We start from the raw sequence: 27,559 nt of genomic DNA, 5'->3' as shown, positions 1-27,559 counted from the left end.
CTTTCAAAACAGAATTCACGCAGCCTTTTCTCTGTAAATGTTTCTGTGCAGTTGAATTAAAAGGACCTGGACGCACCGCGTGGACAGTGGCTCCTCGAGGCCCTGCAGTGGGTCCTTGAGGCGCTGTACAGCTGCTCGAGCCGGCGCGAGGCAACCCCTCTCTGAGCGTCAACATGTTTGGAGCTAATCAACAAAGAGGACAGCAGGCCCTGCGGGGACCTTAGACTCGGGCTCGAGGCTGTAACCAGAGGCACGCGGGAGGAATGCCTCGCGCCGGCCTCTGGTGTCCTCGGCGGTCCCTCCCCCACCCTGGCACGAGCGCCCGGGGCATTCCCGCCTTCTGGCGGAGGAGGCCACGTCACGCTTTAAACGAGGAGAGGTGACGCAGCTTGTTTACAGCACCCCTGCGGTGACGGGACCGGAGCTGCGGCCTCATGCATCTGGCATCCACGGGGAGACAGGGGGCAGGCGCCGTATCAGACTGTTTGTACTGCTCCAAAAACAAACAAGGCACACTTGTCGCTGCTTTTCTTCTACGGAAATGAGGCAGGCAGATTTTGTTCCACAGAAGAGGACAAAAAGAGAGGAAACATGATTCGCTGTTGCTTTTTCGTTCTTCCTTTTCTAGCTTTCTCTTTTTCAAAAACAAGTTCTGGAGCCCTCCAACTACAGAGAATAAGCACCACGTGTTTATGCATATCTAACGCCTTAGGCCACGGCGTAGGGTAGGGTGCCCAACTGGCATGGGTGCAAATTTAGGATGGGGAGTGTAAAAATTCAGTACAAGGGGTTTAAAATTCACGGCAAAAATTCAGGACAGGAGGTCAAAATTAAGGACAAAAATTCAGGACAACGGGTATGCTTTGCAGACACATCAGTGGATGTCATGCAATAGTATATAAATAAATAGGCAAGGAAGTACAAGTCACTTCTCCTGCCCTGTCACCTCTCTATCACTCTCTATCTCCTTTCCTGTCGCCTCTCCTGTCCCGTCACTGCTCCTGCCCCGTCACATCTCCTGACCCATCACCGCTCCTGCCCAGTCACTGCTGCTGCCCAGTCACCCCTCCTGTCCCGTCACCTCTCCTTCCCAGTCTCCTCTCCTTTCCTGTCGCATCTTCTGTCCAGTCACTGCTCCTGCCCTGTTCACTCTGTGTACAACATTGACAAATTACACAAGTTCTCCACAGTACTCTGGGGAAAACTCCTCTGTAAACGCTAACTACGATTTCACCGGCACATGATATGCTAAAGGCAGAGGGCGGGTGAATTGTCATTCGAAAGGGGATAATCGGCCTCAGTCGGAATGACAATGGGCCTGCCCTCGCAGGGGGAAGGGGGGGAGGGGGGGGGGAGCAAAGAGAAAGGGGCTGCTGCAGCCTCTGGAGTTCAACCGAGAAGTGCGAGCTGGCCCCTGAGAACTTTGTGGCCGGGGCGGAGGCTTATATGGACAGGCAAGTATTTCACTAGCCAGCGGCAGCGGGCACCTGGCCCCAAGTGCGCATGTTTGGTTGGATTGGGCGGTAGCCTTTCTCCGGCCAGACTGACATGCGCACTAGAGGTCTCACCACCTGAGCATTACTGAGCCAGGGGTGACTCAAAGCTGCAGCTCCAGTTCTCAGTAATGCACGTCGATGCCGCCTGCCGGTGCCTATCCTGGCGTTGCTGTAACAGCAGAAGCAGCTTTGGGATCGGCTCAGAGAGAGACGCTGTGGTTTGGTTACCAGGGGCCTCCTTGGCAGTGTGTGTGTGACGTCATGTGAGGCAGCGCAGGCGTGGGAGGAGGCTGTCTCTCTCCCCTATTTTGGTGCAACACGAACACGATTCGGTTGGTTGCTTGCTGTTATGTGCCTACACCACGGCACGCATTTGAAAAGTAAAGATTGAGCTCCGCTGCCTCAATTAAACTTACTTTTACTTACCTCTTGTGCAACACAAGAGGTAAGTAAAAGTAAGTTTTATTAGGGAGATAATTTGTTGATGAACATTAATTTACAGTAAAATAATCACAGTAATATGTAAATCCTTGTTCAGTGCTTGATAAGATTTTACTCGTGATAAGATTTTTCATCATGTGCAGCAGCTAAGATAGTTGAATGGCCTCCGCGCCTGCTGCGGAAATCTGTTTGCTATTTTCTATGTCTGGGGCCTACACCATGGGCGCACCCGCATGGCACTCCTTTGCGAAGAGATATGCCCTAATTTCCAACAGGTTACACTCCGGTACTAAAATGGCGATCGTCGAATCGTGTTGCGCTTTACTTTGCTCCCTGGTGCCAGGTTGGGTAATGCGCCGGTAAAACAGTACTCCATGTGAAGTGCTTTGATGAGTTTCCTTTGCTCATTTCAACTAGATACTATTTGCTGCGGCTGGGGCCTATGGCACAGGCCGCACAGTACTTATTTACACAGAGTTCTGCCTTCCCCAGGTTTACAGCAAGGCAGGGAAATGGCAACTGTAGTATAAAACACCCTCATAGCCGTGTCTTCAAACGCACCAAGAATATACCAATAACATGTTTTGAACTTGCACAGGGATGAGGCTCTTGAACAGATTTCAAAAAAGAGTGTGACATTGTGCCACTGAAGAGCCTGACATACGTTCTATTTTTATACACAAAACATCATTTATACAGCTTTAAAAAAAAAAGAAAAGTCCTGTTTTTCACTTTCACGTGATAGTCAGATCTATTTTGAAGTATATTTTGTCGTATCAAAGTTAGTTAACATTTTGAAATATTCAGATCCTAATGCCACACAATATGTAGTAGAATGTTTGCTTTTCCTTGCCGCATAACTTAAGTCAATCAAGCCACATTGTTAATCTAATGCCACATAATTCCAATGACCTTCCTCTAAGTCCCTCTCCTTGGCAGTGCCTGGTAGTCCATGGCTTGGCGTCTCCCAGCCAATATACCTGGCAGTGACCGCTGCTCCTGGCCTTTGTTCCGTGTTACTGTGCAGCCTGGCGCCGAGTAATGGGTTGCCAAAATGGCTAGCCGTCACCCTGACCTTCGTTGATAGGAGCGGGACTTCAGAGTCTGTGCTCTTGTCATCACCAAGACTGTCATCATGATCCCCACCCAGGCCTTGTTTAATATTGCATTTTAGGCTCGCAGGCTTACCTACCAAGGTGGGTGTTAGGTGTAGAGATTTGTTGTTTACAGAATTATAAACATGAATATATGCTTCTGATAATTGGGCAAGAAAAGGGTATTGTAACTTCCCCAAAGGATATATCCATAAAACCTCTCTATCCAGGAAAACAGTTAGACCCTAAGCAACCAAGATAAATGCAACTGAAAAATTGCAATGAATCAATGAGTGAACATAAAGCAAACAGTTTCAAAACATGTCAGTCATTCCCAAAGAACTGTATATTATTATTATTTATTTTAAACCAATTCATAAAGCAAATCAATATTACATAATATGTAAAAAACCACAATGTATCCCTTCGCTCACGGGGCATATCAATTGCCCATTGATAAGACCAATTATTATCTATCCCCTCTGATTTACACGTAACCAGAGAATACCGTAACCACACTATTGTTCGTGTGAAGGATTCAATCACTTCTGTTCCCAGAACCTACGTATCACTGGATATTGCGATAGTAGTAGTGTACACGGCTCCGCGGCGTCTGTGTGTTCGAGTTATGGAAGAGATCAGGTACCACCAGATTAACTATTTTCTCCGAAAGTCTTCCAAGTTATGAAGAAGGTGCTAAAGAATCCACAGGGGATTATTCCACCTCCGTTTTAATAGAAAGAGAGGATTCTCAATTGGAGTCAGCACTTTGATCACAAATTCCAGCATTTTCCATTACCACTCAAATCAATTCTAAGAAAGAGTCTATTGTTGATCATACTTTGGGAATGAAAGGTACTACCAGAGTTAAATGAATTCAAAGAATGTGAGTTTGAGGGCATCAGGGATTCAAGAACACATGTACTCTTTTTCTTTTAGCCTGGTAACGGTAGCTCGTGAGCCTGCCCAAATTATCCTCAGATGCACTGGCATGGCTGGTGAGACTGCATCTCAAGGATGAGAAGGATACGAAAAAGACAAACAATAACTTAATGGAAAAAATACCCATCCATACTACACTTGCACCCAAAACTAAAGACTAAGAGACCATAAACGTTGTGCCACAGAAAACAAAACACAGCGCAGTAAAGGAATGTAAAACGATCCTGTACTCCACTAACAAAAGGAATTATGGAGTAAGAAATCATAGGTATCTGCCACAATTCAACATGCTGCATTGCAGCCCCGCAGTCCTGACGAAGATTACTGGGTTGAAACACGTCCATAAACCTGCAGCGGTGCGGTAGAAAAAAAGTGTCATCAGTCAAACGAATTTACCGATATAGTAATGTTCCTTTCTCGACCCACCTCCCCAATATGACTAAATAACGACATTCTGCTCAAGAACAAAGAAATACTCAGGTGGACTATGCATCTGCTCTGCGCCTTGCGAAAACTTTAATGGGGCTGTTACACAGTGACGCTCAATTTAATTAATTAATAAAAAGCCACAATGTCCCATGTTAACTTCTACAAAAGGAAAATAAAGTGCCCCTAAAAATGATTTTTTGAGGTCTGGGAAAAGGGGAAAGCAAAGCCTCATGAAAAACACTGCCCACATGACCTCTGATGCTTCAACAATGGCTCACAGTGCCCACTATCCCAACCACCAACTACTACAGGAACGACGACATAGAACCGATTTGTGTGTTGATTTTGTTTTTTTATTCATTATCTTCGTGGTACATTATTTGCAATCATATAGCCATGTACATATAAATTCTTAATGAAATATATTTCTCGATTTTTTTCCTCGAATTTACATATATAAAAAAAACATAACCGCATATATTTATATATACACTCTTTTTAACATTATTTATCTCATTTTGATTTGCACTGTAGGTTTGTGTGCACTACCCTGTATACCACTTAACTCACTCCTCTCACCAAGCAAGCACATTATCACCCCAACCTCCTACCGCATACACTGTAGATTACAACTAGGAGAAATCTCCAATTTCTTTTGTTGTTGTGGACATGGGATTTCCCAAACATTCAGTCAACGCAGGTGTCGGTGGAAAAAGGTATCAAACCACCTTCATCAGGACCACAGGATCAGCACCATATCCTATAGTGAATCAATATGGGGAAATCAGAATTTCTATTATGTCTGTCTTTTACAAAATGGAACTGCTCTTCGTGCTGTGGCAGGGTTCACATGGATAAATGGGTCTAATTAATTAATTAATTAATTAATTGTGTGCTTATATAGCGCTGGAATCACTCCCGAAGGGGTACCTCCGCGCTTCGACCGCTGCGAAACCCTTCCTGGCTTCCCTGAGAGATGGTCCCTTAATGGGTATCTCCAGGGTGAGACCAGGCATCCCCAGCGGTCTGGTGGGGCCGTTAGTGAAGATGAGGCAAGCTAGTGCCCAGAGTTGCCGAGTGTGATCGCTGATCAGAGTGGGCACCGAGGCGAGAGAATTATCGAGTCCGCTGACCCTGGTCCAGAAACCTGCCTCGTCGGGAATCGAACCCTGGTCCCGGGCCGTCCTATGCTCTCGGGTCTGCCGCCTCTAACCAGTGAGCCACACTACTTCACTACTTCTAACCACCAATGGTTGTTTCAATATGTTATGGTAGTGATCTTGAATGCAGGCACTTGTACTGTGCTGGATTATGTGTCATCTAGAAGGTAAAACTGGTTCCACAGAACTTGAAAATAGGGGCGTGAGCCTCAAATATTGCAACTTACCGGTTCTTCAAGGAAATCTCTCACGCCTGCCGGGTTAGGCTCCCGCTGCCTACGGACCCTGCGATTGGTGCCCCGTGGCCGTCCAAACTTTTTATGCTTTGGAAAGTCAGCTGGCCCACTTCTACCATCACATGGGGATTCAATGAGTCCTCAAAGCGGGCTCATAATTATGCCACTACTTCCAGAATAATCTATCTCTGATGAAATATTTTTTACTGGCATGTAGCAAATATATTGTTTTATTGTGAAGCGGTGTGTTTGTTGCAGGGAAGCTTAGTTTTTTAATTGATGGTTCATGTTTTTATGAATCATTCATAACAGTCTGAAGAACACTAGCTCAGCCCAATGATAAAAAGACAGGCTACAGATTATGAATAGTTCATGTTGAACTTGTTTACATTGATAATTTAATAGAAATACTCTTACTCATGAAAATAGGGAATTTAATATCGCTAGTAAGTTGCATCGAAGCAGAGGTCTTTTTAAGCGTTAATAAAGCTAACAAATCAATGTTTAGGTACAGCTATAGACAGTGCAACTGTATTGTTAGCAGCGCTTTCAAATATACATAGAATGGGCTTTGGCTCCCCCCAGAGGAGCATTATAGTATCTCAGCTCATGCTATGGGTACTCCGTGTATGGTTTCACTCTCCAGAAGTGCTTCCCTGGAATGCCTCTGTCGGCGAAAACTACCATATTCATCACCTTCTTCAGGACAGATTATATTTATAAGTATTACTAAAATCTCTCTATAATTGAAGTATCCAGGATTTCTTGGGTCTCCCAAATATGCCGTCTAAGTAGTGAATTTAAGATGGGTCGGTATCCTTAAGGAACATTTCTTAGAGGAGTATTCCAAACGTAGTATAGTAGATTGTTGAGACAATAGATCTGAAGAGTTTTTGTTGTAAAAACATATATTACAAATATAGGTTTAAAAATTCTGCACACAATAAAAAAAAAATATTACAATGCAATACTCCTAGACATATCAGATCACGAATTTCATTTATACATGGATCATTTCGTAGCAATTTCATACAGATTTCATAGGGATGACTTTCTAAAGTAACAGCAAGGTCCTACGGGACTGGCTGAATCATAAAGAGTGTCGACGCAGCGTTTCTGGTAGAAATTCCTCCAACCACACTATCTTTATGAAGGTAAAAACTCCACTAGTGGTTTCTTCACCAGGTTTAGCACTTGTTCGATAATTGGAGGATTTGTTTTTATCACCAGTCCGCTCTAATCGGGCCCTTGTTATTCTCTACGCTACAAATGTTTATGAAATTGCAAAGAAATTCATTTTTTTCCACATCAACATATGAAAGGGCCTTTTTCCCTTCTGCTACACCAACACATTTTGTGCACTACTTGAGTAGATCCTTCTACGCCTACATACATACATACTCACTAATAAGGGTGTGGTAAACCACTTACTACTGGCAGGAGCTGATTGGCCGGAAGCTTCACCGAAAGATTTTCTACTTTAGAAGAAAATGACTGATAACATGTGCATTCCTACCGTGGACTAGACTTGATATGAAGAAAGAGTTCTTCTTCCAGCCCCCCAACAGCAAACCAGTAGAGTAAGGGTTTTTTAAATGTTGGAGTATCATCACGCCTTATATATTTCCTGAACCAATTATTTTATCTCTACCCCCTTCAAAACCTTTCTCCTTCTCTGATAAGACCCTCTGCCGACGATCCTACAGAAATTGGTGTCTAGTATTTTCCCTAGTCTTAGAACTGTAGAAGATCTGTATTAATCTGCATATCCTGAGGCTAACTCGCGAGTCTTTGGTAATTGGTATTTACAGAAGCAATTTTTGCCTTCTCCATCCTCCTGATCATGGCTAGCTCCTTAGCTGTGGGTTGAGAAGACAACCTGCTTCCCTTTTCCTCTTTTAAAAAAAAAGATTTTCCTCTCAAAGTAATCTTGTGGTTGCCATAAATAAGAAATTTGCTTCGTCTCCAATTTATGTGCTCCCCACACCATGTTCTTACTTTGCACCAAACAATTCTTGCCTTATAATTTGCAAATGGCGACTCCTATCGTGATTGTGACACCTTCTGGCTGAGTCCTTCATTTTAGGATGCTCCCCCCTTTTATTACTCTGTTCATTTCATTTCTTAGATCTATTTAAGCACTGACCTTACAGCCCGCAACAGTGTCCTGAATCCCACCTCCTCTCCCCTCCCACCCTCACTCCGCGCCAAAACATGCTTTATCCTTCCTTCCTGCATAGATACCATTGAGGGAAAATGGTACGAGACTGTTTTCATACTCTTATGTTTATTAGACTGTACATCCTGGATGGAGAGTTCCACTTGTGACGATTATCCATACTTTTGTCTTTGTTTTGTATTGTTAATTAATAAATAACAAATGAAGACTGAAAAAAGAAAGGAAAAATAGCACAAACCTAGCCACATGGACAATGGATCACTACACAAGTATGAAGAAAATTCACAAAAGATATGAAAGAGACACAGGATGATAAGCGGTCACTTTGAAAAATATGCATTAATGTTTGGAAATTACATATGGTCAGATGAGTGAAATGAATTCTAAATATTTTTAAATCAGCACCGAATTAAAACACTCTACAACACCCTTTTCTCTAGGATATTAGCCAGTCTTAAATGCACATAACCAAATCATTTCAAAATGCTTTCATCTCCCCTGAAAGGAATTACTAAATATTATCAGTAATCACCACTTCTGATCAGCTTTTCTTGGCAAGCCCTTAACGAAAACATAAAAATTCTGAAACATCACTGGACCTTACTTCCTTTACATAATTCAGACCATTTTGATCATTGTTCACAATGATCAAGGCATACAACCCTCACATTTCTGTATAATTATATGATCGGTGGATACTTTTTCCGATCCGCTACTGCGCACGTTGGTGGTAGTCAAATGCCAATAAAGATGTTTCTCTTGTAACACAAGACTTTTCACGCCTAACACAAGACATAACATTTCTTACACATTTCTCAATATCTTTATTCATATCCAAGTTAGAAAACCAGGAATAAGATTTTGCCTTTGTCTTCACTGCCAACATTACTCCACGCATCACATGTAACAACTCCACTAATGTAACTCTTTTTAGGGCATCGCTACAACTAACTCATCAGACTGTAACACAATGTCATTCTCCGCCGATAATTCAGACCAATTTATAATGATCAATTTCAGCCACTTACCCACAAACTTCAACCAACTCTTGGAAATGCACTTCGGACTTCACATCCACTATCTCTCCATTGTTAGTCAGTTCTATGATCCTGCTTGTTCTCCTATTGTTCCAGCAACTTGCTACTATCTAGTCTTCAACTCCCTACCCACTTATCACCCACCACTAGCAATCTAGACATGTACTCTACATCGTATTTTTCAACACTGGACACATATTTGACACATATATTGTGCTTCTGTAAATGACAGATCCACTAAGCAATACCTGAAGTAGCTCTGCTAGCACTCTTCGTTGAAAAATCTCGACCATGGGCTTATAGTCCAAACCTATTTCACAACTGGTTTTCTATAAGTACGTGTGGGACTATTGCACCCCCCAGCAACAAGCAGATGCTTCCATTTACATGCCTTTTTAAATTACTAGTTCACTTTGATTCGCGGAAATGTCCTGCCTGCAAAAGCAACAACTTTATCAAGTTTGCTTGCATCATTACTGCCCCAACCCATACACTCTGGCATTTGTGATTATGATTGGAATACCCTTCATATGGCTTGAGTGCCACTGCATGCACAATAGCCCCTTTAACATTGCAATATGTTTCTTTACATTAATTTGCTTATTCAAAAAGTGCTTCCTTCTTCAACAAACCTATCAGCTCCTGCATTGTACCCATAAAATAATCAGCAAACATAGAATAATATTCTGCTGATCATAATCATAATCTCTGGGTACCCAGGGCTGGCAAATTAAATGCCACTAGTGAGTTGCTGCACTGAATGGGTCACCACTAGCACGACGAAGTGAAAACATGTTTCTAGCTCTGCCATTTCAGTCTAGTATGACAGTTTTAAATCTGCAAATCTCCAGGCAAAAACAACGCTTTGCCAGGACTACACTTTTTTTCTAATATGTATAACAGGCAGAATAACCCCTTTGCCAGGGCTATACGTTCCTTTGTAATACCTATAAGTTACCCCTACGGTAGGCCACAAGTGTAGGACATGTGTATTTATGTTTTACATGTCCTTACAGTGAAACACCTCCCATGTCGTTTTTCACAGTGGCAAATGTATAATTTAAGTTTGAGAGTAGCTATAACCATGGTTCAAGGACTCAAATGTATAGTAATTAAAACTCGAATCTGATGGCAACGTTTGACTTGAAATTACTGTTTTAAAAATGCCACTTTTAGAAAGTTGTCATTTTTCTCCCTTAATCCTCCAGTAGCCCTTTCAGAGATAGTCCCCAGCTGTCGCCCACCGGCCTGCTGGGAGGTGTGAATTGCTTTCAGGAAAGGGAACAAAAAGCACTTGGCTGGGAGGAGGTGTGAACTCCTTTTGACAGAATGGCCTGAGGCATGTGGCCATCAAATGTACAAGCTTTAAAGGGGCAGCCCCTGTCACAGGTAGATGTAACCCACAACTAGGCCTGCCCCGGCAATTGTCCAAGTAGCAAGAATGGCAATTATCCCAGTAGAGGGGAAAACATGTCCCAGAACTGGTTTTGCAGGGGGAGTTGCTCATTATATTGGACACACCTCTGGGGTCTGCCCATAGCTCTAACCAATGGAAGAATGGTTCTGTCATGTTGGACTTTGGAAGAGGAGGACACGGTGGGAATGTTAGGGCCATCCCAAGGAAATTATGTCAAAGTGGATAGAGTTGCCCATGGGAACCTTTTCCTATAAAAGGGTAGTGGCAAGCATAAAAGTGGCATCCCTGGCTACCTTCCTCAGAACACTGCTGGATCTGTGGAAAACCTAAGAAGGACTACGTCTGCTGACCCAAAATACTGGTACTCAGAAAAAGGACTGAACCTGCTGTCTTACCTGTGGAGAGAAACAAGGGCTGGACATGTTCCACTTGAATCCAGGACAGAAGACTGGTCTCCAAGGGATAGCTTCCTAGTCTCCTGTCAAGCTCCAGAAACACTAACGGTGCAAAAAGCCTGCCCACAAAGAAGATCCCTGCTGACCACTTCCAACAGGTTTGCCTTGGACCCTGCTGGTAGCTTCTGGGAGATTAAGTCGTAACTCAATAAGTTGTAGCCAAAGGGTCCTGGACAATTGCCTGATTTTAGAGTGTACTTTCTCCCCCTCATGATTGCAAACATGGACACAAAGAAACTTTTTTCGAACTTTTTCCATAAAAGAATCAGAGGTTACCACAGGACTGATGCTGAACTGCAGAGTCGCCGGTCAGATTCAACTTGCTGGTGTGCCCCACTGAAATCATCTTGACTTCCAGAATGCTTCTAAGTCCTGTGAAAGATTTAATGAGCAGTAACCTGTGCCATCAAACCCTCTGTCTGATTCAGTCGGCAGCCCACCCCACCAATGAAAAAATTCCTCAAGAAAAAAGACTAAATCAGAAGATTTGATTCATTATTTTAAATTAGCACTCGAATACCCTGAAGCGTCTTGGCGCTGATGCTTTAGTGAGAGAGAGAAAAGACAATGAAAGAAAATGCAGCTCTAATGAATGAAGAGTCCGGTCTTTAAAGATTTTCAGAAGGGCAAGAGGCCTGGACAGTTTCTTAAACTCACGGGGAGAGAATTGCAAAGTATTGCTGTCTCCAAAATGAAACTCCTACCGCTCAATGATGCTCGCTTGACCTTAAGCAGTACTAGGTGCTTGGCTTCCGAGGATCTGAGTTTCCTGGGAGGGGGTATACCAGACAAATCTCTCCTGAAGATAGTCTGGACCAATGTTGTGCAGTACCTTACAAGCTATACAAAGAGCCTTGAATTCAAATCTCAATGCCAATGTAACTTAATCAAGGCCTGCAAAACTGCCTGATATTTTGGTATTTCTGAGAGAAACCGGGCTTAGGCATTCTGTAACATCTGAAGTTTGTGGAGGTATTTTTTCTGGATGCCAATAAATAGGGCATTACCATAATCCAATTTGGCTAAGACTAGAGTAGTGACCACCATTTTTTGGAGGTCAGAGGGAATGAAGGGACATATTTTCCGAATTCATTTCTAGGGTAAAAAATACTGATCATGCTAATGCGTTGACCCGATCTTCGTAGTTCAGCTCATCATCAAAGACAAAAGCTCATCATCAAAGACAATCCCCAGGTTCTTCACTTGCCGCCCTGGTGAGGGAAGTACCCCCTTATCCTAAAGCCACCAGCTTGGAAACCATAAATAATTGTCTTTGCTGAGAAGAAGGACCTCTGTTTTACTGGAGTTGAGCTTTAAACAATTTAGCATTTTCCAATAATCTGAGATGTTCAAGAACTAAATTATAAAGCAGTATCTTCGGGATACCTGTTTATAGATACCCAAATAGTGGTATCATTGGCATAGGACACCACAGAGAACCCAAACGATTTAATCAGTCTTGCCAAGGGGGTGACAAAGATTGAAAAGCGTAGGGCTAAATGAAGAGCCCGGAGGCACCCACATGGCAGGCGAAACTGGTCAGAAATGAATTCGCCCGTTGCAACATGATTCGTTCGGTCGGCTAGTAAAGAGGTTATCAGCTTAAGCAAAAGACCGCGTATTCCAAATTTAGAGAGACGGTCAATCAAGATAGTATGGTTGACCGATCGAAGGCCACTGAAAGATCCAATAATATCAGTGCGGCCGGCCGCCTCCATCTGAAATAGACCTCAATTCCTCTGATGCCGCTATCAGAGCGGTCTCTGTACGGTGTGCCTTTCTAAATCCATATTGGGGCGGGGGCCAGAAGGCTATTATCTATAAATAACATACGTTCTATATTCAAAGCCTTCTCCAATGGTTTGGCTGGGAAGGGTAACCTAGAGATGGGCCTGTAACCATTAGGCTCTGAGGAACCAAGTTAGTCTTTTTCAGTTATGTTATCAGACATTTATAAAGCGCGCGTACACCCTTGGGTTTCATTGCGCTGAGAACTGAAGCGGATACGATCGAGATCCTAAGCATGGACATTGAGTTGCTAGGCGTGGGCTTGTTTGAATAACCATGTCTTCAGGGACTTTCTAAAGCTGAGGAGGTTATTACAGCTTCTAAGTGCAAGAGGGAGGGAGTTCCAAAAGGTGGGGGCGAGGTGGGAGAAGCAACAGTCTACCATATGCTTTCGTCTAAAAGACGGAGTGGTAAGCAGGAAATGATGAGCGGACCGTAGATTACGCCGTGGAGTATATTTGGTGAACATGTTCTTTATGAATTTGGGGCTTTTGCCATGCAGAGCCTTAAAGGCTAAACAGCCAGTCTTAAAGGATACACGGTGAGCTATCGGAAGCCAGTGAATTTGAGCTAGAAGGGGTCTGGCTGATACCCACTTAGGTTGTCTATGAATCAGTCTGGCTGCCTGATTCTGGACCATTTGAAGCCTTTTTTGCAGGCCTACAGGTAGGTCCAGATAAATAGAGTTGGAGAAATCAAGCCGCGGGAGTATTAATGCTATAACCACCTGGGTTAAAGCAGACTGGGTCAGCAGGTAGGCTATTTTTCTAATTTTTCGCAGTTGATGGATACTAGAAGAAATCACGGCTCCCACCTGCACACTGAGTGACATATCAGCGTTGATGGTAATCCCTAAGCTTTTTACAGAGACAGAGTGAGTGGGAGGGGGCCCGAGTTCTAGTGGCCAAAATTGCGGGCCCCAGCTCCTCTTGCTGTCCCCAGGCAGGACCAACTCTGTCTTGCCCGGGTTGAGTTTGAGGTGGTGGACGTCCATCCAACGCTGAATGTGGAGCATGGTGGATTGAAACTCACTCACAGCATTGGGAGAGCCAAGAGGGAAGATGATCTGGAGGTCATTGGCATAATTTAAGATAGTGATATTCCTGCTTTTTAGTGATTGTATTAGAGGTCTCATGTAGAGATTAAAAAGCAGTGGGGATAGTGAAGAACCCTGTGGAACCCCACACGTGGAGGTAAGTTTGGGGGCTGTGAAATTGCCAAGCCTGACGCCCGAGTGCGGTCCGCTCGGAAATATTTAATCCCCTCCAGGGCTGAGCCGCGTATGCCGGCCTGCTCGACAAGGCTCAATAAGATGGTGTGGTCAACCGTGTCGAACGCGGCCGACAGATCCAGTAGCACAAGCGCCTGGTGGTCACCCCTATCCGCGTTGGCTCTAAGGGTGTCCAGGACAGCCAAGATCACGGCCTCCATGGAATGCGCTGGGTGTAAACCGGCTTGGTTTGGTTCCAGATAGTCTGAACGTCCAATAAAATTAGACACACAGCAGGCTACGTGAGCCTGCAATATTTTTGCCAAAAACGGGAGAAGGGAAATGGGGCGGTAATTGACCAGGTTGCTGGAGTCTGCCCCAGGTTTTTTTATGAGGGGGACTACCGTAGCATGCTTAAAGGCACTCAGCACCTTACCTTGGGTCAATGACTCGTTGAGAAAAGAAATCAAGCTCTGAGGTAAGGCAGTAAATATCTCTTTAGAGACGTGCGGGGGGCAACAGTCGTCGGGTGATCTGGATTTAAGCCGGGTCATAAGTGCCGTTAAGGTTTCAATACATAGAGGTTGAAGAGTGTCTAGAGTGCTCTGACTCTAAGATATCTTCCAGTGGTTCCCAGTTGGTAGTTTTGGGAAGGCTAGCTTTAATGGAGGAGATTTTGTTGAGAAAAAAATGGTTTAAAGTGTCGCAGAGTTCCTGAGGAGGCATCTGCGTTGGCAAAGTTCTCGTGTCATTGAATAAATCGTTTACAATTTTAAAAATTTCTTTGGATTTATTTTGAGCGTTGAGAAGTTTAGCTGAGAAGTAAGCTGATTTGGTAGTGGAGAGAGCTATTTTATAATCCCTGCGAGCTGAGACAAAGATCTCAGTCTTCGACTGAATATCTTGATCTCCATTTCCTCTCCGTTTGACGTAACATAAGATTTTGTTGTTTAAGGTCTTAAGAAAACCATTTATGTGCCTCGAAATTGCGGGCCCGCGAGAATTTAACAATAGGGGCGTGAATGTTGCTAGCTGATGAAAACCATTCTGTGACTTTTCTGTCCATGATGTTGAATGTTGACATCACGGCAGAAGGTAGGTACTGAGTCCTCCAAGGTTTCGATAAAATCTGCTCTGTTTAAGGAATTCCATTTCCTGATTTCACCCCCTGCCAATACGGCAGGCTTTTTATGTGCGCTGGCTGAGATAGGAAATTGTATCAGATGATGGTCTGACCAAATACAGGGAGAGATACTGGATATAGAGAGTGAGATATTATGGGTCCAAATATGATCTAAAATATGGCCCTTTTCATGAGTGGGATTATGGACATGTTGAACTAAGTTTAAATTGGACAATGATTCCGAAAATTCAGCAGCTTGTGGTCCCCCCGAGCCGTCGTTGAACCAGTAGTTCATATCCGGCCAAGAGCACCTTTGCGTGGTTTATCACGAACGTGGCGATTTGTTCACTTAATGTGGTGGGGAAGTTAGGCATTGCCGGGGGGGGGGGGGGGGGGGGGGGGGGCGGTGGATGAGAACTAGCACCAACGAGCCTGTCTCCGGGAAAAAGAAACACAGTGTTGCCCTCCACTCAATAAATCATCTATGCAATAAAACCCGGTTTCTAAGGCAATTCAGTAATTCTATATTTCTAAAACATGTGCAAAATACTGTAGTTTTCTACATAACGAACACTCCTCTTTTTTTTAAAATTTTTTAGGAGGTAGTATGCAACACGTTTTCTTGCCTTGCATAAAAGAGCTTCCCTGTTCACTTGTACTGGCAGTAATTGAACTGGCCAGCACAGAGGCATATCTGCTCATGGGATGTATGACGTTACAACGCATACTTTTACAACGCATACCTTTAAAACGCATTTTTTACAACGCAACATCCATTACAAAGCATTCCATTACAACGCATGCCATTACATCGAATTTTTAAAAACTACCTTTACAATGCATTCCATTACAACACATACTACCTTTACAACGCATACCATTACAACGCATAACATTACATTGCACGTATGGTAAGTATTGGATAGTGTAGGTGTAAAAATTACTATTCTAAATCCAGGGGGTGCAACAGTAGGGTAAGTGTTGGATAGTGTAGGGGTAAAAATTACTATTCTAAATCCAGGGGGTGCAACAGTAAGGTAAGTGTTGGATAGTGTAAGGGTACTATGCGTTGTAATGACACGCGTTGTAATGACATGCGTTGTAGTGTCATGCGTTGTAGTGTCATGCGATGTAATGGCATGCGATGTAATGGATGTTACGTTGTAAAAGTTGCGTTGTAAAGGTTGTTTCCCCTGCTCATGCAGATATGTCCACACATGTAGTATAGTGCACCCTGCCTTAGGACTTTAAGGCCTGTCATAGGGGTGACTTTTCTATACTGTAGGCAGTGTCTGCAGGCATAGCACACAGGGATGTGTGCCATGTTTTTTTTTAACTTTGTCTGCGCCAAGACATGCAGCAATGGTAGTCTGTATGAGTTAGGTGAGGGATCTCTTAGGTCGGGGCACAATGCTGCAGCCCTTAGGGACCCTCTTTAGTACCCATGCCCCTAGGTACCGGGGGTACCATTTACTAGGCACTTGCAGGGGTGGTAAAAATATTGGCAATTGTGGGGGAGCAATTGTACAGTGTGAGGGAAAGATCTGGCACTGGGAACCTGGATAGCAGGAACCCAGAGCTCTTTCTCTCATAATTGCATCAAATACCGGGCCAAAAGGGGGGGGGGGGGTTTGACCATGTCAAAAAGGGGCACTTCCCTATAATCCCTATAATCACATGTCACCAAAGTTTGGTATTCCCTACCCCTGGATCTACATTCAGCAACTAATTATTTTAACCTGAAGAAAACCCAAAAAACGTTGGCATTTAAGCTCGAATTCCCAGGTCAGGTTGTGGGTGTGCTAGGGCCAGAACATCGTTCAAAGCAATTATGAGCTGTACAAATTCAATACATAAATAATCTTCCTCATCATTTCTTGTCCTGAAGTATTGGGTCAGCTACAACCACAAAGACTAATTGGCAGCTAAAAAAAATCTTGGTATTAGCAACAACGTTTTCTTTCTACAACTGGCTGATAAATATTTTGCGTGGATTTAAAATCCTGAAATTCCTCTCTGCAACCTTTTGGTCAACAAACCCAAAATCTTTCTTGTAATATCCACAAAACTAGAGTTAACTTTAGTGAGAGTTCAGACAAATAGAAACTAGTTCTTATCTCTGCCATATCATATTAAGAAAATCTGGCTGACAGTATCAGAGGTCAATGAAAATTCGCTGAGCAGGGTTCCAGTAGTGCAATGGTACAAAAAGCCTGCACATCTTTTCCAAAGCGCTCTTAAAACCTCAGTCTTAAAAAAGTGTTTTTTGCACTGGTTAGGAAAATTAAGGTAGAAACCTTCGAGAAGTAAAGAGCTTGCAAAAGGCAGTAAATGCAGAAAGGCCCCTTCGGAATTAAAGGATGGCTGATCGCACGCTAGATTCTGAAATTCTTGCAGCTCATCTTTACATTATCCTGCACATAGAAATCAGGATCTGAGCCAGAGCTAACATTTTACATTTGGAAATTATCAGAAACTGTTACAAGCAATACAATCTCAACACGAAAAAAAACATTTTTTGTTTCGAGGTTGAAACGATTTATGTCAAATCCAGTACTGTTATGCAGATATGTCTTAAAAAGAATCTTTAAAGTTGTTTTTAGCTTTCCCCAAGGCTCTTTGTCACCCCTGAGACTTTACAACCCTGTATAGGAAGATTCGGTAGATACCGTCAGATCACCTGGGGTACTGCTAAATCCGAATAATGCAGATTAACACCCACAGGAACTTGTGTGCACCTCCTCTAGGACTAAATGTATTAATGCTTTCCTACAGGAAGTTAAACCAATTCTGTGTCAGCCCTTTGCCCACAGGAAAGAACTTCATATTTCATCCCAAACAGAACACGGAGTCAGTGTGTGCCTGTGTTCTAAGCAGTCTGTTCCAATGATGATAAAAGGTTCCTCAAAGAGGTTGCAAGACTGGAGAGAGAATACATCCCAAGAAGCCACCATCGTAGTCTGCGGTAATTTGCATCTGGATGTTGTTAATTGCACATTCAGCCCAACCAACTGTTCGTAACATGCTTTCAATCATCGGCTGAATTAACACCTCAATTGTTATTGGATAGGTTTCAACAATTTTTCATGTAATACTTGAATACTTATAAATGGATTTATCCTGCTGTATACCACTTAGCATTGAAATATCTAGTAAAAGTAAAACAAATACAACTAGACAAGTTTATATTCAGGTATAACAAATAAATATTAAAGTCATTTATAAAAGCTTTTAGACTATCCTAGCATATCATAAACAACTCCATCAAAGGACAGTCATTACATGATTTCCTATTATTAAAAGTATAGCGATAGTCCATTCAAGCTGAAACCGTCTAATTAATTTCTATGTAGGGCATCTGGTTGAGATCTTCGCAGAGTTCTTCTTAAAATATATTGTTGATGCGTTTCAGCCTAATTGTTGATGGCCTACTTAGAACAGTACAAGGGTTTGTAAAACCACTTAAGAGAACAAAATTTGAGAGAATTAAAATCGAGAAATCTTACAAAAGTAAAAATACACAAAATTGAAAACGTAGACACCTAATATGAGTGTTACATGTATGAAAATAAAACTAATGCAAAATGATGGGATGGGTCCTGGCACGTCGAGAAAAGGTATAATCCCTAATGAAATAGGGCACCCTGGTGGCCTAAAAGGTGTTGTACCATACACTCACACAAGATGGACTACTAAAGGTGCTACCCGCCAGACCGCTGTACTCCATGTACGAGGAAACGCTAATGTAGGGACTCCAAGACACTAGCAACGGCACAAGGCAGAAGAATATCAAATCACCAACAAGTCAGTTAGAAGCAAACCGACTGAAGAAGCAACTGATATTGCAGCAGGATATTTAAAATTACAAGGGATAAGCATTTTAGGGAATGTGCAACGGCTCTTAGTCACTGTGAAGTTTTTTGAGCTGAAGAATCTGTCCGCATCCTGCTCTCTGCTGGCAAAAGCTTGATGTGCAATTGTTCTGTGCTCTCAAACGTTAATAAGGTGAACAAAAAGTACAATAGGCGATTGAAATACCCAAATGCAGACTTGAATAATCAGGATTTGCAGACTTCATTTACCACTGGGGAACATTTTTAAGTGTGGCAGATTTTTTTAACTGCAAATCGAGGGTTTGTGGTAATTAGTCATAAAGTTGAAATTTTGCCAGAATTCACAAATCTCCCTAATGATCTTTTGCACTAAAGTGGCACTTGAAAGTTTCGTCCTAAATAAGTATTGTATAAAAATATTGTCTGGAAGTGTAAGGGAAGTGTTAAAGAGACGCATCATGTGGTGTGTGAGAAATAAACATGTATTGGCACATTTCTGGCATTCTTATTCATGTTGTCTAGCTGCCTGTGGACAAGCAGAATAGTAAGAGTATAATGGGAAATTTACGATGTACAAAGGACTTTAGGACCCTCCTAAAAGTCATGACACTTTGTAGGAGAAAACCTACATTGTGACGATTTCAGGCTCTCATATGATTCATCTGTAAGACCAGCCTTGCTTTTATTCATATCAACAAAAGCATGGCCATGCCTTAGTATTTCAGGATGCTTATTTTTTAATACTCTACTCTTGTAAGATAGAATGCCATTAGTCATACAATACCTTCTGCTAATTTCTGGCAAAACCCAGCAAACTTGGATTTCTCAAAGGTTCTGTACAGGTGAGTCAGGATGCCGAGACGATCAGAAACCTGAACAGAGACAACAACATTTAAGACAACAAAATTAACGTACATATTACAAGGGACTTGCGCTTGCTTGTAAAAGAAAATTGTCTATCTGAGCCGACACCAGATAGGGGGGGAGCACATTCCAAAAGCCCCTCTGTGAAGTCTTGATCAGTCTTCGATTTATGTGTCAATGCAAAATGTCATGCTAAAGATCACAAGACAATATTGGGTGTTCCCTCTATCCAAGTCATTGGCTCCCTGCAGGTGGAGAATTTCAGCAGGAGCAAAAAAAAAAAAAGATAGAGATATATAAAAATATTTAAGGCCCATGTTACAGAGCTGTTTGCACATGTAAGTTCTACAAAAAAAAAAATCACCTTTTAAAACTCTAAATTCACTTTTGTGATTCACCAACATGATTTAATTTGCTAAAAGATTGACACATTTTTTTTTGGGGGGGCGGGGGGAGTAAATCTCCAATGGGCTTTCGTGGGGGGATTTCCGCAGAAACTTTGAAACACCCACAAACACATTTCTTTGTGAGTAGTCACAAAATGCTTTTAGCCAAATACCACCATTAAAATGGCCCGTGATTTAATTCCATAAAGAAGAGTAGTAACAATTTTTCCAAGGTGATAAATGCAAGGGATACCCAACCAAAACTCGAAGTGGTGCAGGAAATGGCCATAAACGGGAAATCATAAAAGTTTACAAGTAGTACTACTGTGACCTAAAAACTGACACACATCCCAGGTGCACTCATTGAACCCTTTTGGGGCGTTTCAAGAAAATACTATGAAATGACCTCCAATCAGAAGAGGCGACTTCAGGAGTAAACCCATGATTTTACAGAAATAAAGATTTGTATTCCAACTATTAAACTACAGACACATCCCTACCCTGAATAGCCACTGCAGACGAACAAATGCAACTGAGTATGTGAAAAGGGCTAATCTTAATGTTGCCAAACGAGTGCAGTGAAAATGACAAATGTGCTGGATGTTTTGTTTTTTTACAACTATGGGACAGACGTTCATTGGTATGTGACGCTGTGTGTGCAGAGTGGATCACATGCAGGTGCTCTAAAGCCGTAGTTTTGAAAGAGCAGGTGGTGGATTCGATAGTGTTATTTTGTATCAGTTGACAAATAAAAACTATTCTTACCATGTTGTGTTTAAAGTAAAATCATTGCAATATTCAAAACCTTTGCGTTTGCTTCAAATTTGTGTTCAAATCTGGTATCCTATCCCCACACAGAAACAGCTAATGGAGGGTGTGTGATGTGCAATGTGAAAGACATCACTGGGGCATGTGAGACCCTTTGAGGAACTATGTAGATAAGAAATTGCAGTCGTTTTCATTTTTTTGTTTAGTGCATAGTTATGTGAAAATCAATGTGGCATATTTTTGTATTGAGTCCCCTGTGCGACTACATATTACGTAGCAGCATATTTTTTTTGTTATAAACATGTTTCATTGATGTTACACAATGGACAGGAAACAACAAATATATGTAGATACACGAGTTCACATATCAAACATTCTGAATCATAATTTAGAAGATTCTGCCAGCAATCAAGAATTATCGGATTTGGTGGACAGTGTACAGTTATTGATGGTATTATTTCTTTTGGCGACACCAGTCTTATTTGAGACCCCACACTACGGGAGTTTCCCAATTCCTCCTCGAGCCCTAGAATCTCCATCGCAGGAGACGGCCGCCTCAGCACTCCAGTGAGAATTCGTGAAATACTCTGCCCCAGACCTTATGAAAGAAATCCCCTACCACCTCAGCACATCAATGACATTTGGGGGACTTAACCTTGCCCACCAACCAGATGAGTTCTGGATGTATTTAATTTGGATCATGCACAGATTGGTCAACATAGCCAGTCATTGGGGAGCTATCTACACCTCTGTCCATTTATGTCCTTTCATAGGAACCAATGGGATTGCAGCTCCGCAAAGAAATCAAGAGTGTTTGCTAATAATGAGTAGAAATTATCGGAGATACCTCTGGAAATCCGTTGATTAATAAACCCCATGGTCCCACAAAGTGTGAATTAGTTCTAGGAATTTATAGAACTGTGATTTATGAAGGACGTATTTCCTTTCTCGTCTGTATGTAAAGGATTTAATTTGACCTTCCCCATACATCACCCAAATCACAGATCCATAAAAGGGTAGGCCAAGATTCCAGACCATGCAAACAAAAACTCATTCCCCCACAGCCCCGGTTGTGGATGCCAGATTGCATAGAATCAGCATTTACGGTTCTGGGATGTTGCGAACAGGTCCAGATTCCGCCAGCCCCATTGATGGAAGCTTTCCTCTAGGACATCCTGGTTCATCTCCCATTCATGACAAGTTGTTCTCAACCTGCTTAGAGTGTCTTTTATGACATTCAGCTTCCCTGGCACATGTTCTGCCTTCAGATTCACCTGGTGACGGATCGACCACTCAAATTCTCTGTGCTTCTTGGAACAGGGCTTGAGACCTTGTTCGTTAATATAGTGCATGGTTGAGGTGTTGCCTGTGCGGATAAGCCCTACAGATTTGCTTATCCTGGTCAGCAAGGCTTGTAAGGCTTGATGTACCTCCTTGCGTTCGAGCAGGTTGATGTGAAGGAGCTGAGATGGCTCCCATTTGCCGCTGACTTGGAGGTCTTGCAGATAAGCTCCCCAGCCCTCTATTGAAGCGTCTGATGTGATGATCAACCTGGAAGCTTGCAGTATGAATGAGATTTCCACGGAGAGATTTTCCTCAAGTCCACCAAGACAGAGCTGTGCACATCCCCGGGGTGGCCTTGAAGGTATCGTTGAGAGAGGCTTGTGTTTGGATCCAGTGCCTGTCCAGGTCCTCTTGCAACTGTAGAATTCACAGACGGCAGAACAGAAACAAAAGAATGCAAGAGGCGTCATCCCTAGCAGGGATGTGTAGAGGCAAACAGAAAGTGACTTTTTTCTTTGCACTAGATATTCCAAGAGCAGCACTCTTTGTGGAAATTAGAAAAATTAATGTACATAAGCGGCGTTCATTTGCCTTTTTCCATTCCCCTCCCTGTAGGCACCATGAATACCATGAAACATTGACCGCATCATTCCGCCAGTAAAAGCCCGTGCCCATATGTACATGACAGCCATTTTAGGCACCATGGCCTTTTGCCCGCTCATTGGAATCCCCGGCTTCCCTCCTGCGCGTATTTGAACGCCCCCCCCCCCCCCCCCTCTCACATGCATAGACCATAAAACCCTCTCCCTCTGCGCGACCCTGCTCTGAAAAGCAACCCTCCTGCTTGACCCACGCAAACCCCCCCCATTTCCTCTTGAAGAAGCATCCTTCGCCTCAGCTGACATAACTCCCCCCAGCTGTGTCTGACTGCCCCCGCTCTCTCATGCACGGGTCATAAGACCTCTCTCTCTGTGCGACTCTGTCCTTGGGAGTCACGCTCGCGCCCGACCAACACCTCATTTCCTTTTATGAATACCCCTCTGTTGGTAAACTCTCCCTCTGCACTTGATTGTCCACGCGGCATGAATACCTCTCCTTTGATGACCCCTTCCACCGAGTCCGATTGTCCACACAGGTCCGAGGCCATCGCCTAAGCCGAGAGATGCAGTTTATTGCACTCCATTGTATGGAGTCACTCCTCTTCAAAGGACCCACTATTGATCATGGCCTCCCCACCCCCTGGGATACGATCAGGCGCACACATCCTAAGAATCGGCGGAACACCCAGCTGCGTGATTGCCCCCTCCTCTTATCGGCAGGTTAAGGGCCTCTATTGTGGATATATGTGGGGTGGGATTGACACGAGGATTACGGGGATGTCTTTTCCTTGTTTCACAATGTCGTTATTGTAATAAGGAATGTTTTGTAAGGTATAAAAGGCGATGTCTCAGAGAACTTGTTAGAGCACCTCCCGATGACACCTTGTTTCGTGTCTGAAATGACAGGCTCTCCTCATGAGAAATAAACTCTGTTCATGTGTCCCTACTTCCAGCGCTCGTCTCTTTGTTTGGTAACTATTCAAAATGGAACTAAGAGGCGCCTTGCGCCAGCAGCCTGGGCATCGGTTGTCATATGGGCTGACTTTTCCACAATTGGCGTCCCAACGCGGGGTCCATCAGTGACATAAGGTCCAGTAAGAGAGATCCAGACGATGAGGTGAACATCTAAATGATCGGAGTATACCTGCCTTGAGTGGGCCCTCGTCCGGCTGCTGATTGAATGAACTTCACCGATTCCGAACGGACCTCTCTCGAGTGACCCATTGTCCTGACTGGGATCCCACAGGACTGCTGCAGTAAAATCATGGAGTAAGAGAACGATCGGGCGCTGGAAGGAGGAAGGCGAAGAACTGCCCACACGGTCCGGTCCGGGTAAGGTCGCGTAAATGCGACAAATTGTGAAATGATTGTTTGATTTGGATAATACTAGTATTACTCTTTTGTTGGTTCCTCTGGAGATTCACCGTCTGCAAACGGAGAAACAACAGGCTCTCCCTTTGCAAGCAGTGAAGGATAGGTAACGCAGACTTTTGTCCCCGTTGTAATCCGTCGTGCCTATCTTCCTCCCCCACTGTTTCCCGAACTGTTGTTCGTGGATTATTGTCTGGAGATTCTCTGTCTACAAACAGGGAAGAACAAGGTCTCTCTTTGCAGGTAGCGAAAAGGTAGGTAACGCAAACCTTTAACACGTCGTACCTACTTATTCTCCCCACTGATTGTTTGATTGACCGAACATTGATTGTTCGATATTGGTTCTTTTGAGGTATTCACCGCCTGCAAACAACGGAGAATAGAAATATTCTGTCTAGTCTTTGCCCGCCGTGATAAGATAGGTAGTGCAGACTTTTGTCCCCGTTGTAATCCGTCATGCCTATCTTCTCCCCACTGATTGGTAGCCTGTTTAGCCCGGACCGCTTATTAGAGATGAACCATCCAGCTCCACTGGAGGGCACACCTAATAAGGACATGTTCATTAAGTATGGACTAGTCGCTATAGCTTATAAAAGGTTATGGCATAAAAATACAAGAAAAAGAGTCAAGCGAAATCAGTAGGCCACTGATGAGTTATCAAGTTCGCTAAAAATAAAATAAGAAACGTTAGAAATAACCCGCAATAAGAAACATAAAAATGGCGAAGGAAGACAAGCTTGACACCAAGGCAGACACGAGGTAGATTAGGCTTCACCGCCCCTCACTGTTCCAAACATGTCTATCCCACCACCCGCCACGCCCAATAACGGTAACATGGAATAGATACGAATCAATAGATACCTACCCCCATTCCGGAAGCTCCCGAAGTGCAACAGGTCCGCGGTTACGCCCATCCGGAAGGCGAGGCCTCGATGCGTGCAGAGCAGGGCTCGGCTGGCCGCCATCGGAAGGGGAGACCGTGGGGCGGACGGCCCGAAGGTTGTTATGGTCTCCCCATTCCCTTCTTTCCTTCTGCCCTGCGGGCCACGGGGGGGGGTGTCTTGCCTCAGCCACCGACCCCCCCCCCTCTCTATCGCCAGCTCCGGCCGTCAGCAAAACCGGAGCCAAAGCAGGTAGCTCCGCAGCGATAACTCTGGAAAGTTGCAGGTAGGCCCTTCAGCGGCAACGCTTGAGTTGCAGGTAGTCCCGCCACATGAGGGGGGGGATGTCTTGCTGCCTCCGACCCCCCCCCATCTTCATTGCCTGGCACGGCCATACCAAAGCGCTGGAGCCGAAGAACGGCGCGGGGTCGCTGGAAGGGGGAGGCGGCGCGAACGAGCCTCCCCCTCCTCCCTCCAGGTGGAGGCTTCCAGCGACATCCCAACGCTCCTGCTTGAAGAGGGTCCATATCAAAAAGCGGGTTTTTCTTGCCCGGGACGGGCACACGCCCTGTGCTCCTCAACCTTGAAGATTCTAAAAGAGCCGGGGGGGCCGACCCCTCCACGAGGCGCCCCCCCCGCCCCCGTCCTCCGATGGAGCCACGAGACGTCGGCGCACTCCTGCTGGCGCCAGCCTCAGTTTGGAAACGACTAAAATCCTGCAAAGATAAAGATTTGTTCAGTTCCGGTGGAACACCAGAATGACCCGGTAGGAAAGATTGTTGCCTCCCTCCCCACTTTTGACCGATGGTCCATATTGCTAGTCTGTTACCCTATCTCGAAAAACTTTTTGAACTGCCAAAAGAGGTTCTGGTCCAACCACGAGTCAGTGGAGGCATTCTGACTATACTGGGACCTGCTTGACCTCGCCCAAAATGGCGCCGATACAAAATGATGCAGTTTTTGGACAATGAAAGTAGATAAGATGGATATTGATTATGTGCTTGGAAAAGAAAGCGATATAAGATGGATATTGATTGTGTGTTGGGACAGTGAACTGATTTAGGGTGGGTACTAATTATGTTTGGAAGCAATGAATTGGTATAAAATAGGCACTGATTGAGCATATGGACAATGAATTGATATACGTTAGGTATTGAGTAAATAGTTGGACAATGAGATGATATTATTGAAAGCTTGAATTCTTGACACGCATTATACTCGCCCCGTAAGAAAGTTCGATACGATTTTATTGCACTGCTGCACTTTATGAAATGAATGGCCACCGACTTCGTTCCTCTTATGCACAGTTCCAGTCTGCTCCGTAGCCGGCCCACTGGGTTGTAGGCCCGTATTTGTGCGCCAACATTTTTAATTAAAGGTATTTTGAAAAAGAAAGTATAATTGTAGCGGTTGCATTAATAAGTTTCGAATGTGTTACTACTGTCTCCAATATAAGCGAAAAATAAGCAGCATGATTAAGGTTGAAGGTTAAAAAGGCCCAATACTTAGCAGCTACATTATGTGTCACAGGCAGCCGGAAAAGTGTTTTAGACGCCCTTAAGCGATACCAAAGAAGTGCCACTTGACCACCACCCTTACACATGACCTGAAAGGCCACGCTCGAGTGATTCATGTAGATACGCAGACCATCGACGATTATCTATCTAACACTACTGGTCCCTCTGGGCTTAAACGCCGAGATGGTAGAGAATGAACCCCGTGGAGATAGGTCGAGTATGAGGTAGGTAAAAACATTTTTTTCAGATTTATGCGCGTTGATGTGTTTTGAATGCTACCCCCACCCCCTTCTTCTCCTCCCTTCTGCAGGTCACGTCGAAACATCGGTTGAAGTATGGAGGAGTGATGATCGAACGACCGACGAAAGGGGATGGAGGGGATCTGAGCATAGTACTTATGCTAACGAGTTTTGAAAGACGTAGACTTAGATAGGACTGTTCCTCCTTAGAACGTAGCGACTGGGAGGATGGACTGACATAGAAACTTGACAGGTTAGTACTGTATGACGGAATTTGACTCGAACCAGCACGCCAGATAGTGCAACTATGACGTTTAACTAGATAGGGAAAGGACAAGGAAAAGTCCCGGGGTAAGGGTTACCCAGGCACCACCCGTCTGGGAAAGTAGGAATGTTGTTGATGATCAAAATGTACCACCTCCTTCTCGCACTCTTATAGATATAGCCAAGCTGTCCGACTGTTCTCCCGATCAATACCCTCCGTTGCCTCAGCCTGGAGAACTTCTCACCAAAAGAAGAAACTCAAAGGTGGTTTAAGATCCAACCGTGGGCAATAGCCCGACCAGGTTAATTTCTGACCGGCTGACCGAGGTGTAAGTATTAGCAATCGAGAACGCTCGCAAAAATAGCAAGCGAGAGGAAAAAGGAGGAAAAGGTAAAAAGAGCTTAGCCCGTAGATAAATAGGATATTAAAAGATACGCAGCATGCAAAAAGAGATCTTTTTTGGCCAATAACTGTTCTATGTTTTGTCGTGAATATCTTTGTATGTAATACATGTACTGTCTTCCTTCGTCTGAGTTTGTGCGTAT

The 27,559-nt window shown here is 43.9% G+C and overlaps 1 protein-coding gene across 1 annotated transcript in view; it reads right to left on the bottom strand.

The window, feature by feature from the left end:
• Positions 1-27,559, bottom strand: part of NAGK (N-acetylglucosamine kinase) — a 196,607-nt gene that overhangs the window by 43,320 nt on the left and 125,728 nt on the right. The window contains exon 6 of the mRNA XM_086960108.1: positions 19,625-19,712. Coding sequence (XP_086816234.1) covers positions 19,625-19,712 — 88 coding nt within the window. The remainder of the gene's footprint in view (positions 1-19,624; positions 19,713-27,559) is intronic.

The sequence above is a fragment of the Lissotriton vulgaris genome, chromosome 3_1 (genome assembly GCF_964263255.1).
Source record: "Lissotriton vulgaris chromosome 3_1, aLisVul1.2, whole genome shotgun sequence".
Taxonomy (NCBI): Eukaryota; Metazoa; Chordata; class Amphibia; order Caudata; family Salamandridae; genus Lissotriton; species Lissotriton vulgaris.
Note: the sequence above shows the minus strand (reverse complement) of the source record. Positions and strands in the feature narration are given on the sequence as shown.